The sequence below is a fragment of the Electrophorus electricus genome, chromosome 4, assembly GCF_041902795.1.
Source record: "Electrophorus electricus isolate QZ-2024a chromosome 4, ASM4190279v1, whole genome shotgun sequence".
Lineage (NCBI taxonomy): Eukaryota > Metazoa > Chordata > Actinopteri > Gymnotiformes > Gymnotidae > Electrophorus > Electrophorus electricus.
Window position 1 is genome coordinate 22992501 of NC_137500.1, and position 13215 is coordinate 23005715.

The 13215-nt window shown below is 46.0% G+C and overlaps 1 protein-coding gene across 6 annotated transcripts in view; it reads right to left on the reverse strand.

Moving 5' to 3' along the window:
- trappc9 (trafficking protein particle complex subunit 9) overlaps nt 1-13215 on the reverse strand; it is a 202612-nt gene that overhangs the window by 106873 nt on the left and 82524 nt on the right. For 5 of the 6 annotated variants that reach the window (XM_035521889.2, XM_035521888.2, XM_081712792.1 and 2 more), the window contains one exon: nt 3966-4118. The exons of the other annotated variant lie outside the window; for it this stretch is intronic. In XM_035521889.2, coding sequence (XP_035377782.1) covers nt 3966-4118 — 153 coding nt within the window. The remainder of the gene's footprint in view (nt 1-3965; nt 4119-13215) is intronic. 6 annotated transcript variants of the gene reach the window in all.

Consider the following 13215-nt stretch of genomic DNA (forward strand, 5'->3'; position numbering starts at 1 on the left):
TCCCATCGTTTTAGTGTTTTAGTCTATATGAATATGCGCATAGATTGTAGACTCAAGTGGTCTGAAATGAGAATTGCAAATATCAGATAGCATTTCTAGACTATTGTGTTAGATCATTTCTAGACTGTTCAGACCAGCTCTGCGAAGAAAGTGTGAGTGAAAAAGTTCAATAAATGAATGTTCACACACACACACACACACACACACACACACACACACACACACACACACACACACACCCTGACAGGTAATGGCGATGCTATAATCAGTCCAACATTCGAGTCAGGGCAGACACATGCATCAGAGGCAGGCAAAAGGAACAATCACAAAAAAAAACAAATGGGGGTGGGGGGTTTAAATCAAACCAGGAGGACAACAGCCTGGTGGCTTGGCAGAGACACAAGACACTTCACAAGAAAGTAAGAAATAAGAGAGCCTTTGAAAGAGTGCAGTTAATCCTCCTCTCAGGTGTAATCTTCAGGTAATCTCCCTCAGGTGTGTAATGAGGGGGAGAGGCCACGGCAGAGCCCACCAGAATGTGCAGCAAAGGGGTGTGACAAATATGTAGACTCTGTAGACATGAAGATCATTTCATGTCGTGGAATTCTTGCAAGTGAACGGTGATCATTAAGCTGCGTAGGTGACATACAGCGTGTGGACGACACACTGTGTGTGGAAACAGTATGCATGCACGACACAGTGTGCTTGGACAAAGAGTTTGTAGACCACATGCAGCGTGTGAGGATGATATACAGTGTGCATGAACAAAGAGTGTGCGCACAACATACGGTGCGTGTAGACAGCGCGTGGATGACAGCATGCGTGCGCTACAAGCGTGTGTGAACACAGAGTGAGTGGACGACATACGTTGTATGGATACGGAGGGCGTGGACGACATCTAGTGTGTGTGGATGACTGTGTGTGGAGACAGTGCACGGACAAGACCTAATGTGTGTGGACACAGAGTGCATGGATGACGTGCTCGACATACAGTGTGTGGATACAGAGCGCGAAGACCACATACAGTGTGTGTGGACAAGGAGCCCGTAAATGACACACAGAGTGCGTGGACGACATGCACTGTGTGTGGAAGACACACAGTGTGGGTAGGTACACAGTGCGTGGACGACAGTGTGTGTGGATACAGAGTGAGTGGAAGACATACAGTGTGTGGACAAAGAATGTGTGAATGAGATACAGTGTGCATGGACAAGATAAAGTGTGCGTGGACACAGAGTGAATGGACATACAGAGCGCGTGGACAATAGCATACAGCATGCGCGTAAGACATACAGTGTTCGGATACAGTGAGGAGTGTGAAGATGACACTGTGTGTAGATAAAAGTGTGTGGAAGATAGACAGTGGGTGTGGATACACAGTGCATGGATGACAGTGTGCGTCGACGACATACAGTGTGTGTGGATGACATACAGTATGTGTAAGGACAGAGTGCGTGGACGACGTACAATATGTGGATACAGTGTGAAGATGACGGTGTGTAGATGACGTGCAGTGTATGTGGATACCGCGTGTGTGGACGACACACAGTGTGTGTAGATACAGAGTGCACAGAGAACATGCAATGTGTGCTGCAGAGTGCACAGACGACATGTTCTACATAGTGTGTGTGGACAGGGAATTTGTAAACGACATACAGAGTGCATGGACGACATACAGTGTGCGGATACAGAGTGCAAGGACAACATACAGTGTGTGTGGATACAAAGTGCGTGGAAGACACAGCGTGTGTAGATACAGAGTGCAAAGACGACACAGCGTGTGTAGATACAGAGTGCGTGGACGACAGTGTGTGGATACACAGTGCGTGGATGACAGTGTGTGGATACACAGTGCGTGGACAAGATGCAGTGTGTATGTGCAGAGTACATAGACAACATGCAGTGTGTGTGTAGATACAGAGTGCGTGTAAGAAAGTGTGTGTGGACGACCTATAGTGTGCGTGGACGACATGCAGTGTGTGGATACAGAGTACGAAGATGACATACAGTGCGTTTGGATACAAAGTATGTGGGAAGATACAGAGTGCGTGGACGACATACAGTGTTTGTGGATACACAGTGTGTGGACGCAGTGTGTGTGGACGCAGAGTACATAGACAATATGCAGTGTGTGTGGACACAGAGTCCGTAAAACAACATACAGAGTGTGTGGACACAGTGCATTGGTAATATACAGTGTGTGGACATCGACTGAGTAGACGACATACAGTGTGTGTGGACACAGAGTGACGGACGACATACAGTGTGTGTGGATGACGTACAGTGCGTGTGGCCGACAACGTGGGCAAAAAGTGTATGGACACAGCGTGCGCAGAAGACACACAGTGTGCGTGGACACAGAGTCCGTGGATGACATGCAATTTGCTTGGACACACAGTGTGCGTGGATATTTCCTGGCTTGGGGAGAAGGCTCAGTGGGGGCAGTCCAATACACCCCCTCACACACTATGGCATGGGGTTCCAACACTCAAATGGACAACCCCCCAATGGACGCCCCAAAATAAACTCTCTACCAATTCAGTTTCAGTCTGCCACTCTGGTGACAACCCAGAGTTTAATCAGACTGTCACCCATCTCCCTGTCTCTCTCCCTAAAATTCTCAGGTTTTTTTTTGGTACTAACCAAAACAGTCAGAAATGGAAGGCGTGGAGCATAAATCACAATTTAAGTCAGCGGGGTTTACGAAATGGGCTCCATCTATATCAATATAAAATTAGCCGGAAAAATGCACAACAGTGAACGGGGATTACCTTTATGGTTTTTTAAAACCAAAAGAAAGGAATGAATATAGAGATAAATAAACGTATTGTTAGGGCTGACTGGCAGCCCATTTGGACATCATATTAAGAGAATGTAAATAGGAAATCAGAACAGAGTAAACAATAATACCAAAGACAGATGTCAGCTAGCCGATATCAAAGACTTACTGCCACCCAAAACTCATTAGGAAGGAGCAGCAAACATGCAGTTTTTAATTACTGCCGGAGTGCACGTTTAATCACACCCCGCTAAATGCCCATCTCAGCAACAACAGCCACAGCCAGTGGAGGTTGAAGGACCACGGTAATGCGTTTTAGCGTCCCGGATAGCATCAGCTCTGTTCACTGCTTCCCATGCATAGGACGCGACTAGAAAAAAAATACTTCGGTCTGTTGTTTAGGATAAGAGAGAAAGTGAGACTTATCAGGGTTACTCAAAGCCTCTGTTACTGTAGCAAATTATTAAACCACCTCCGCCACATTGCTGGGGAAAGAAGGGGAGCGTGGGAGGAGGCACAGTGGAGGAGCAAATATAGGAGGAGGAGCCAGAGGAAAGGAGACGGTAGTGGGAGGAGCAGAGAGAGTCTGTGGAGGGATGTGAAGCTCACTCACCTACTCCTCATTCATACTAACGACAAATACAAGGCACAGAGAGAGAAAGGAGGAAAGCAAATACTGCACGCTAAAGATGTCCAACCATTTTCACGCAGGAGCTTCCGTCCGCGCTAAAAAGGTGACGTGCAATACCAAAGTGTGAGGTGCTACCTTTGGATCTTCTCAACCAAGCATATTATTCCCCTCACACTTTCAAAATGAATGCGCTGAACAATTTAGCTCGACATGAAAATGGATCACTTATGCCGGCACCCAGAACCAGGTTGAGGTGCTGACTTGTGAGGTGCAAACCTGACATGAGCAAACCCCTGGAACTGCTGAGCAACCGTGCACAAGGACCTAAAGGAATGATGTCATGGGCCAGAGACCCTGGCACGTAGCAGCCGCAGTGCTGTGACCCAGGGAGAAGGGGTGGGGTGGAGACCGAATGGAAGGAGATGAGAGATTAAAGCGCAACTCTTTCAGACCTTTTAATTGAACACTTTTGTGCTTGGGTTTAACAAGCTTGTGTGTGTGTGTGTGCGCGCACGCATGTGAGTGAGCTTGAGAGAGAGACATGAGGGTTCTGACCATCATTGAGGTCCTGAAGCAGGCTTTCCTGGCCAGAGAAATCCAGTTTGGCGCTGATGTTAACGGTGAGGGCGAGGGCCTGGCCTGCTTTCAGGGGGAGACGGGACAGCGCGTCATGCATGTCCCAGCTCAGAAACTCTCCAAATAACTTCTCTAGAGAGAGAGAGAGAGAGAGAGAGAGAGAGAGAGAGAGAAAATGGAATATCATCAATGTCTCTGAAATGGCAAGTGTAAATGTTTTACTTTTTAACAACTGTGGTTAGAGTTGGAGATAAGTCTGGCAAGTGGGACTGGTGCCCTGCTTTAACTGAATAACCAGCTGGGTCCCTGCTGCTGATCTGGGATCAGTGTAAGCAACAGTGCGAAATCAAGTGTGAAACATTCACATGTTCCTCATGGACTGAGGACTTTTTAAATAACTTTAGACAAACAAAAAAAGGAAAAAATATCATTTCTGTGGCTGACGAGGACAAGAACTGAATCAACGGTCTGAATTTTCTATGCAGAAATGTGTTGCTAAAATTAACATATACTACAGCCAAAACTACCCAGGCTGGTGTCTCACTAATAGGAGAAAAACTAAGTATATAATTTACCCAGTAAAACAAAGTAAAATACTATACACTTAGAGAGAGGTGGGGGTGGGCATGAGCAAGAGAGAGATATTCTTGTTATGTAGTTGTCTTGTTATTATTTGATCGCATCAAGCTTGTCAGATCAAGAAATACACGTCCAGTAGAATGCACGCAGTCAGTGTTGAACTCTGCTACTTCTTCCGTGCACTGTGAGCGTCAGGACCACAGAAGTAAGGTGGCTCTCACTGGCACCTCTCAGATCAGTGCTGAGAACAGCCGAGCCAATGCGCACATCACAACAGCAGTATGCAATATTGGCAGTGGTCAGGTATAAAGGTAACTGTTAGCAACCAGGCCAGAGGTGGGCAGGCAGATCTGCACAGGACCTGTATGCGGGTGCGGGTTTATGCTCTAAAAAGACAGCAGAGATGCTACTCGTCAATTAAAGAAGACCACCAGGTGCGCGCCTGCCTGGTTTGCTCAACGTCTGACCTTCAGGATAAATGCAACATCACGGAATCAGGGGCACTCCTGCCTGGTTGGCCCAACCTCTGACCTCTAGGCTAAATGCAGTGTCATGGAATCTGACATGTTCCTGATTGGGGTGAATGAGAACCGCACTGACCCTTTGCATGTAAGGCTGGACACTCCTGATTCAGTCCACAGAGGAGATGACAAGGCACCTGCGACTCAACGCCATCGGCCACTAAGTGGACGTTTAACAGCTCCAGGAGGAAGGGCCGGTTTGGAAGCTCGCTCTCCCTCAATGTCACCCACACAGCTGCAGGCAGTACGGCATTATGAACTGCTCTCTGAATAACTTGCCAAAACTTTCCCAGAAGAGATAAATAGAATTATATTTTGGTGACAGAGAGAGGGGTAGTTATATATCAGACTGAAGAAACAACACAGCTTGGGAGCGGAGCAGAAATATCTGCTGTCAAAACATGACCTACAGACAGGTAATAAAAACTTAAGATGCAGCAAGGAGAGAGGCTAACCAGACACACACACACACACACACACACAAGCGCACACACACACACACACACACACACACAAACACACACACAAATTCATGCAGACCCCCATACAGGCACACACACACGCACATACATGAATGTATGCAGATGTGCGCACGCACACATCGTTTCTGCATCCTTCCTTGTAAAGATTAGCGCAAGTCACGGGAACTCTCCGAAAAGTGCACGCATTTTATAAAGAAAAAAAACAAAACAAAAAACAAACTTGCAGCACAAACATCATAAAGAGACAGTGTTTAAATTACACTTGTGTGCATTAAATGTAAAGCGGATTCTGGGATGTTTGCCCATGTTGCTAACCTAGTAGCTTGATTAAATGTGGCCAGTTTATTCAATCATTCACTCTGCACTCATTCAGACATGGCTTTCGTGCCATCATGCTGTGGTTCAACCAAACTTTAGAGAGAGAGAGAGAGAGAGAGAGAGAGAGAGAGAGATCGACAGACAAAAGCAACAGAGACAGAGAGAGAGAGAGAGAGAGAAAGAGAGAGAGAGAGAGAGACAGAGACAGAGAGAGAGAGAGAGAGAGAGAGAGAGACACAGAGACAGAGACAGAGAGAGAGAGAGAGAGAAAAAGAGAGAGAGAGAGAGACAGAGACAGAGAGAGAGAGAGAGAGAGAGAGAGAGAGAGAGAGAGAGAGAGAGATCGACAGACAAAAGCAAGAGAGACAGAGACAGAGAGAGAGAGAGAGAGAGAGAGAGAGAGAGAGAGACAGAGACAGAGACAGGGAGAGTGAACAGAGTACTATATGAGGATCTAAACTTTCGGCTCAGCTCCCCTTCACTGCTGCTCCATGTCTCAGAGCCTGTCAGCGTCTCTGCAGACTCTCTGATTCCTCTCTGCTCAATTATTTACACTGTGTAGTCAGCCTAAATCTGTGTGTGTGTGTGTGTGTGTGTGTGTGTGTGTGTGAGAGAGAGAGAGAGAGATTTTCATAACTTCAAATAAAAAAGGAGCGTTACGCAGACACTCCGAGGGGATGATACTAACTACGCGAAGTGAAAAGACAAAGGAAACCACCAAAGCACAAAGGGGTGTAGGGGGTTTAGCAGCAAGTTGTGTTGTGTGTAATTAGTACACAGAGCAGTAGTGACCAGAGGAAGAAAAGAAGAAGCTTTTCTTCTGTCAAATGGCCACCCTTGAGCATGTTAAATCCTTGCCACCTCGCTGTGGAGAATGACACGATTAGAGACATCCACAGCCGACACGGCCGGTAACATGGCCTGTAAGAAGCCTCTGTCATTATTCTAGGACACATGGCTCTTGAGTTTCTCCACAAAAAAAACTCAACCAGATGCATTTCTTTAGCTGCTGGCTGCCCATGCCAAACAGACGTAGTTTGCCACTGCCAATTGATTTTAAAGTTTGGCAGAGTCGCTCGTGAAAACCAACTGCGCCGCCCACCTTGGCCGGCAGTGATACGGAGGGCTGGAATCACCGCAAGATTGACGGACAGCCGGCAAAGGAGCCGCAAACAGCGCCTGCTGTTAAAACAAAATGACATGAACATCCTGGGCGATCAGAGGCTGGTCTCAGGCACGGTCACTGCCAGCCAATTGGGTCATTTATCTCCCAGGATATTGCAGAGCCAATCACAGCACAGCACCACACCCGACATCCCAGACACTAGACCGTCCATGACCACAGCATCGGGCCCCATTTTGCTGCTTGTTTACTACATTTTATCACTTACCACTAAAGATGCAAACAAAAGGATTTCTCTCACCCTGTTGCTACAAGTGTGTGTGTGTATGTGTGTGTGAGACCGTGTGGAACCCTCTTCTGTCAGAGTCAAAGAGCGAGGTTAAAGTCGTTAGGTTTCAGCTTTATTACGGAGCACTGAAAAATGCTTGAACATGCCCTGTGCTCCGGCGGTCATGCCATGTGCTGCAGCGAGTGCCGCCCCGCACCCGCCCCAATAAACCCACGGCAGAGCTGCCCTTGGATCATCTGCCTGCCTCTCTCTCTCTCTCTCTCTCTCTCTCTCTCTCTCTGTGTATGTGGGGAAATGCTGACCATGCCCTGTGACAAACAGATCACAAGCGCAAAGACATTTAATACAAGACAGAAGCTCCTGCAGCCAGACGCGCTTAGGAAAGGGCGAGAATGGGAACAAATGCAGGCTGAAGATCACTGGAAAACTACCCACCCAGTTCCATAGTGTGAAATCATGGGTGTGGCAATATAAAAGACCTAAGAGAAAAGTGGCAAGAGAACACATCCAGAACCAGCATTGTAATGCTGAGCTTTCAGATAACAGCTGTGCGCATGCAAATGTTAAGCACAAGCATTAATCTGTCTGTCTGGTTAATCTCATTAAAAACAGAAAGACATACTAGATCAAAATGCTCCACTATGCAGCAACACTACACAATCCAGTGCAGAGTGGAGAGCACAATAAATATTACTCAATAGTACTGCAAACCCTTTTTATTCTGTAGAGTAATATTTATTGTCCCATATACAGTACTGCACACATGCTTTAACTGAGACAATAAATATTACACTAGAGCACAGTACTGCATACATGCTTTAGCTGGGACAGTACATATTACACAACACTACAGAACACCTTATAAACCACAATACTACTGAACACCCTTACAAAACAAAGTACTAGAGAACACAGAACACCCTAATACCAGCATATTCTAGAAACCCAAAACTACTGGGAAAAAAAAAGAAAACACTGCAGAACACCCTACTGAACACATTATAATACACAGCACTAAACCATGAACATGCTATAAAACCCAATATTATAAAGACCCAAACTCATGTGTGTGAGCAATGCACAAGTTCCTTGAGGCAACTCTGAACTGAAAAGGCCGGATGCCTGACCCGTACCTGACCACACCACCTGACCCGCACCTGACCACACCTGTGGACTGTGCCATCATCTGCAATGGAGCGCAAAAGAGCAGTCTGAATGTGCCCTCACTCTACTCCCTGTGGCTGATGCACAGAATGCGAAGGTCTACATTTCTAGTTAACACATTTGCATGTAAATAATTAGACCCAAAAAACATTTTGGCCTTTTGTTTTGCATCAAGGCTCTAAAAACTCACGGAGGGCTGTAGTGCTACACAGTAGCACCATACAGGGTACACTAAGGCCTTGATAGTAATGATCGCTGAATCCAAATCCGGACATTTTTGTTGTCGCAGACTGACTGGTTCAACTTACTGGCTGCTCTGTCAGCATACCTTATTCCGTTTAAAGGCAGGATGGAAAATCTGGAAAATCTGCAGGTGTAGGCCCTGTAGCAACGTCTCTAGGAGCTTCATAATACCACTGAGGACACATCAAGTCTGATGGTCATAGCAGCAAGTCTTAGGCTCTATCGTGTGCTACGTTTCTTTAATGAAGACACCGGAGTTCGGCTGATTCGTATAAATCACTAGACATGCCGATCATCTCGCGGCCGTTTGAGAAGGCCAGGAAGACAGTGCAGACGATGCCGGTGCCCCTGCACAAGGTCCTGCAAAAACCATAATTATAATTTAAAATTTTACATTTTAAAATAATGAAAATTAAAAAAAATATATGATACAAATATCATTTAAATATTCTAATACAAATCCTATATTATATAACTGTAGAACTGTAGAAAACGCAACATTTCACACAAATATCAGAAATGAAATGTCTGCATCTGTGCCCAAGTACATGTAGATTCTGTTCTTAGCCACGAACAAATACCAAGTAAGAAAATATTGATGAATGTCAAAATCATGAAAACTACATCAATGGGTTTTAAGAAAAAAATTCTTAAGAAAAGTTGGCGCGTGAGCCGCACTGTTATTATTATTGGTGAATGAGGCCCACTATAATTTAGCTGCTAATCAAATCAAATTCCTTTTGAATCAAAGTAAATGGCCTTTTGGTTTTCTTGAATACCTGCAGGCACCATATTTGCAGTCATATTTCTGCCCGGGGCTCACAGAGCTTTGCACATGAGTGACTTTTTAATCTGGTGCGCGATAAATAAATAAATACAAATGTTCCTACACCCACGGACCTGTCCCCGTCCAGGGCACCAGCCACAGCTTTGGAGTCGAATAAAATAAAAGCTGGATTTTTGCATGAATGAACTGTTGTGACCTAAAATACTATTAATACATAAATAACAGCAGCAACAAAAACTATCATCCACCAAGTTATATGAAATAATGCACAAATGCTGGATGATTGTGGAGCTCTTGGGGTGACTGTCAGAGACTGGGACAGGGGTATAGTGTCAGGGACTGGTGGGAGAGTTTAGGTGGTTTCAGGGCTAGTATTTTATACTACTATTTACCTTCATATCTACAGAAGCATTACAGACCTGACTTGAGTGCAGTCATACTAGCTGATTTGCTTGCTCCGCTTTCATAATGTTCAGCATCAAGTGGCCAGAACAGCAGGGTCCCACCAAAGGCAATGTGAGTGTAGAATGGAGCAGGTTCAGGGTCACTGGGGGAGTTTACCTGCTGTGCTTAGGGGTTCCCTGGTGTAGTTCATAAAGGGCAGCTGGCTACCATCTTTTACATTTCAGAACTACAGATGTGTGAAGCCACAGGAAATGGAAATGTGAGTGTGTGTCTTACACATGCTTAAGACACACACACACATAGCTTATGGATACTTAAGATGCACACATAGGATGACAGTGTCTCACAGTGCTCATTTCCTACACATTTCTGACTCACCCGCCATGTTTACAGTCACAATAATGGTATTTACTGGGAAGAACCTGAAGGCTGCTACAACTGCATCATCACTGATAGTTCCCAGCTGTGAGTCATCATTCCAGCCACGATGCACGTGCGCATGACACATCGCACTCTCCTCCTCCCGATTCTACTTGTGAAGGGTTAACTAATGATCTGAGAGCACTGTTGTTAGAGCAGGAAAATCTGGCAGAGGTTAACAACGGTCCGGTGCCAGCGGGGTGCTCACAAACCTAGTCAGCTTTTACTAAACGTCTGGGCTGAACATGCAGGTTTCAATATCCTCGGCAATAAAACAGTCGCTATTAGCTCGCGTTGCATATTTGCACAGAGAGAGATCGTGGAGAGATGGAGGGGAGAGAGAAAGAAGAGGGAGAAGAGAGAAAAAGTGTAAGGGAGAGAAAGAGAGAGATGTATTGCCCCCATCTGAGGTAAGGGGAACTGCAGGAAGAGGAGTTTTATACAAATGCTTCATGTTTTTCATTGCACACTCTCAAGCTTGTATCCGTTGGCTGCTCATTGGCAGTACGTAAGCCCCTCAGCCCTGCCAGAGCAACCTGGGAGCTTGTGTGTTTATGTGCCAGAATGTACCTGTGTGTGTATGTGTGTGTGTGTGTGTGTGTGTCAGTGTAAATGTGTGTGTTCCAGTGTGTACGCCCGTGTGTGTTGCACAGGTGAAAGTTGCAAACAATCGCTCCTACTGGGTTATAAGGTAGAGTCATTCCAAAGCATGTGCATGTGTGTGTTTGTGTGCGAGAGTGTTGACTCAGAGTTCATAGTGACTTCTGTGCCACTCCATGTCCTCATCCTTCAGATGAGACATTACTCCATCTGCTCTCTGCATATCTAACACTGGCCCTCTCCCAACTCCAGCACCACCCACACCCTGTGAAGCAGCCTCCCCAACCTTGCACCGCTTCCCAAGCATGCACTCTCCATTCCAAAACCCTCTGAACGATGGGCCCAGGGAGCTTGCTAGTGCTTTCTGGTGCTTTCATAGAATGACATGAAAATGCTTCTAGAACCCAAAGCTTCTAGAACCCAAAGCTTCTAGAACCCGAAACTTCAGCAAACTCACAAAAACAGCAGGGATGACAAAATGTGGGTCGACACACACTTTTTCTCCACAGCTATGCCACTCTGTAAGAGCACTGAAAGATCATTTCATTGGTGTCTGAGAGAAACAAAAACCTTCAAGAAGTAAACATTCTGTGAGAAGGAAAATCATGTCAAGAGTCAAAGGTCAAGTGTGTCACTGAAAGGTATGGGACAGCTATCAGACTCAAACTCCCGATATCACGCCACATCCCGCAAATGCACTTCAGCGGCGGGAAACGAGAGCAGGGCATGCGCTGGGGATCATGCAGGGTTCTGATGCGCCTGCCTAGAAATTAGAACCTTTAATTAGATCAGGCAGCACACGCCGCTTGGGCTCTTAAACGTTCAACTCACGCCTCTGCGGCAAGGGTGTTAAAGGAATGCTCTGCTGTTTCAACACAGCATCCCACCCCACTCTGGAACTTTACCCACCTCTGGGGAGACACGTGCCCAAGTCCTACCTGTGACAGTACTTTTCTTCTGCCTCCGTAACTCTGTGTGTGCAGTAACCACAACGCCAAGCAAGGCACATAGCAATCTGTGCTAATTACCAGGCCTGGCAGGAGGTGGAGCTGAGGGGTGGGGTTCAAAGCCCTCTCCAGCCACGTCCCACACTGCTTTCATCTCCATGGTGACGGCATGAGCAAGCAGCTGAGCAGCACACAAGATGGACACTGCAGGACTAGGGCCTGGCTGGGCGTTTGATACCCAAAGGCCAAAAGTAAGGTCGAGATCAGAAAGCTGATCTGAGAACAGCGCAGACGAACATGTCTCTCACAAGAGGTGTTCAAGGGCATGGCGTAGGCATACCAGACTACAGGTTGAGAGCATGCATACCACACTAGGCTAGTTCTACTCCCAGTGTCCCCAAAAATATAATTTACCCACATGCCACGTTGCTCCCATTCTGCAGCAAAATGGACATTTTCTGAGGACTAGTCAGTGTATAAATACAACTAAACTGCTGTTTCTGGTTGAGAGAGGGAGTGCAGAAAGAGAGAAAGAAGGAAGAAGGAAAACACAAGTGACAAGGCAATAAATTGAGGCTAGGGGAGTAGGGAGAACAGAAACACACACACACACACTCCCCTGTGGGAAAGCGGCACTGCTTTAAATAGACCAAACATCACATCACACACATGCACAACAAAACCAGTCCGGCTGCAATTCAGAAAACTGAGAAAAGATGAAGTGGATAATAAACCAATTCGCAGAGAACAGCTTCAATTATCAAATTCAACCTTCTGTTTCTAGGCCAAATGATTATTTCTATGTTTTTAAACACACCAAACTGTAGGCCCACTGCCATATAAAGCAGTGTGATCCTGTTGTGGTGTGCAGTCACTGGAGAAGACAGGCTGGCATGTCCTTCGGCAGCGAAGGGATGGAGACCCTCCTGAACACAGAGTGCTGTGCATCACTCACCTGCACCGGCGTGGGACACCTGGGGTAGGAGACAGAGAAGCTGCTTACAGTGAATCACAGCTGGGAACTACCAGTGATGATGCAGTTGTAGCAGCCTTCAGGCTCTTCCCAGTAAGACCAGTTTTGCAGTGATTCAAAATCATTTCTAATAACTCTTAAATAAATATTATAAACGGCCTTTGAGGAACAGATACCTTCAGACTAATGTTGAAGGTTCATCATTTTGGAGAGGCATAAGAACACTGGAGGAAAAAAAACAAAACAAAACAAATGGGCATAAAACTGACAAAATCTTACAGAACGAGATATAGCTAGTTAAATTAGTCAGACTTTGGACAAAGATGACAGCACGATACCGTTAGTAATGAATAAAGATCCGTGTACCCGATCCTTTCT